This window comes from Brassica napus, unplaced genomic scaffold (assembly GCF_020379485.1).
Source record: "Brassica napus cultivar Da-Ae unplaced genomic scaffold, Da-Ae ScsIHWf_251;HRSCAF=421, whole genome shotgun sequence".
Lineage (NCBI taxonomy): Eukaryota > Viridiplantae > Streptophyta > Magnoliopsida > Brassicales > Brassicaceae > Brassica > Brassica napus.
This window is the reverse complement of record NW_026015839.1, coordinates 17501-20000: the sequence shown is the minus strand read 5'-3', so window position 1 is coordinate 20000 and position 2500 is coordinate 17501. Positions and strand designations below refer to the sequence as shown.

General features: G+C 43.0%; 1 protein-coding gene across 1 annotated transcript in view; it reads left to right on the top strand.

The window, feature by feature from the left end:
* LOC125601295 overlaps positions 1–2500 on the top strand; it is a 5588-nt gene that overhangs the window by 1591 nt on the left and 1497 nt on the right. The window contains exon 1 of the mRNA XM_048773562.1: positions 1–2500. This exon is cut by the window's left edge and continues 1591 nt beyond it; it is cut by the window's right edge and continues 1497 nt beyond it. Coding sequence (XP_048629519.1) covers positions 1–2500 — 2500 coding nt within the window.

Here is a 2500-nt window from a genome sequence, read left to right as displayed (position 1 = left end):
GGCTCAATGAAACTGGTGAACAGTATGTTAAGGAGCAAGTCACGATCCCTCTCACCATTGGTCGTTATGAAGACGAGATTGTGTGCAACGTTCTTCCCATGGATGCTTGTCATGTTCTGTTGGGACGTCCATGGCAGTTTGATAAAAGAACCGTCCATGATGGTTACACAAACCGGCACTCCTTTGACCATAAAGGAAAGAAGATCACGCTTGTACCACTCTCGCCCTTGGAGGTCCATCAAGACCAGCTCCAACTCAAAAAGAACCGTGAACAAGAGTCCAAACCGGACAAACCTGAGTCCTCAATCCGGAACTCCAACTTCTTTATCAAACAAAGTCAGGTTAAGAAGTCTCTTTACTCCCAAAAGCCCTTTCTTTTACTTGTGTACAAAGAATCTCTGATGGCTTCTACTTCTTCTAACCTTGCACCGGAAGTTCCGAGTGATTTGCTAGACGTCTTGCAGGAATATTCAGATGTCTTTCCAGATGAAAACCCAAAGGGTTTGCCGCCAGTACGAGGGATTGAACATCAGATTGACTTTGTTCCGGGTGCGTCTCTACCTAACCGGCCAGCTTACAGAACCAATCCGGTGGAGACCAAGGAACTTGAGAAACAAATTGGAGACCTTATGGAGAAAGGTTACATCAGGGAAAGCCTCAGTCCTTGTGCCGTCCCAGTTCTACTTGTCCCCAAAAAGGATGGATCATGGCGCATGTGTGTGGACTGCCGTGCCATCAACAACATTACGGTAAAATATAGGCATCCCATTCCTAGACTAGACGACATGCTTGATGAACTTTACGGTTCATGTGTCTTTTCTAAGATAGATTTGAAAAGTGGCTATCACCAAATCCGAATGAAAGAAGGTGATGAATGGAAAACTGCATTTAAAACCAAGCTAGGATTGTATGAATGGTTGGTCATGCCATTTGGTCTTACTAATGCACCTAGCACTTTCATGCGATTGATGAACCATATCTTGAGAGCATTCATTGGTCATTTTGTGGTAGTTTACTTTGATGATATTCTTATCTACAGCAAGAACATGGATGAACATAAGAAACATTTGAAATCTGTCCTTGAAGTTCTTAGAAAGGAACATTTGTTTGCTAACCTTGGAAAGTGTTCTTTTGGCACAGATCATGTGGTCTTCTTAGGTTTTGTTGTAGGTGCTGAAGGACTTAGAGTGGACGAGGAGAAAATCAAAGCCATCCGAGACTGGCCAAGTCCAACGAACGTGAGTGAAGTAAGGAGCTTCCACGGCCTTGCTGGGTTCTATCGACGGTTCGTCCAAGATTTCAGTACCATAGCGGCCCCATTGACCGAAGTCATTAAAAAGAATGTTGGGTTCAAATGGGAACAAGCTCAAGAAGAAGCCTTCCAAATCCTTAAAGGGAAGTTGACTAATGCTCCTTTACTTGTTCTTCCTGACTTTTCTAAAACGTTTGAGATCGAATGTGATGCTTCGGGTGTTGGTATTGGTGCAGTTTTGATGCAGGATAGAAAGCCTATTGCTTACTTCAGTGAGAAGCTTGGAGGCGCCACACTCAACTACCCAACTTATGATCAAGAGTTGTATGCTTTGGTAAGAGCTCTTCAAACATGGCAACACTATCTTTGGCCTAAGGAGTTTGTTATCCACACGGATCATCAGTCCCTGAAACACCTTAAGGGCCAACAGAAGCTGAACAAGAGGCATGCCCGCTGGGTTGAATTCATTGAGACATTTCCTTATGTCATCAAATACAAGCAAGGTAAGGAAAACGTTGTGGCTGATGCCTTGTCCCGAAGGTATACTCTTCTTTCAGCCCTCGAAACAAAACTTCTCGGTTTTGAATTTATCAAAGACTTGTATGCTTCTGATCCGGATTTTAAAGAAATTTTCAACAAGTGTTCCAGAGTGGCTTATGGCAAGTACTATCGAAACTCGGGTTTTCTTTTCTATGATAACCGTTTGTGTGTGCCCCAATGTTCTTTGAGGGAGTTGTTTCTCAGGGAATCTCATGGAGGAGGTCTTATGGGACACTTTGGAATCAAGAAGACATACAAGGCCGTGTATGATCATTTCTATTGGCCTAGCTTGATGAAGGACGTAGAGAGAATTTGTGGCCGATGTGTGGTGTGCAAGAAGTCCAAAGCCAAGGCATCCAATCACGGTTTGTACTCGGCCTTACCCATTCCTTCTCATCCTTGGATTGATATTTCTATGGATTTTGTTCTTGGATTGCCTAGAACTAAGAATGGCCGAGACTCTATCTTTGTGGTTGTCGATAGATTTTCGAAAATGGCTCACTTTATTCCTTGCCATAAAACTGATGATGCTGTACAAGTTGCTGATCTGTTCTTTAGGGAAATTGTGAGATTGCATGGAATGCCTAAGACCATTGTTTCTGATCGTGATGCTAAGTTTCTTAGTTATTTTTGGAAAACTTTGTGGTCTAAGTTAGGAACGAGATTGATGTTTTCCACAACTTGTCATCCGCAAACTGATGGTCAAAC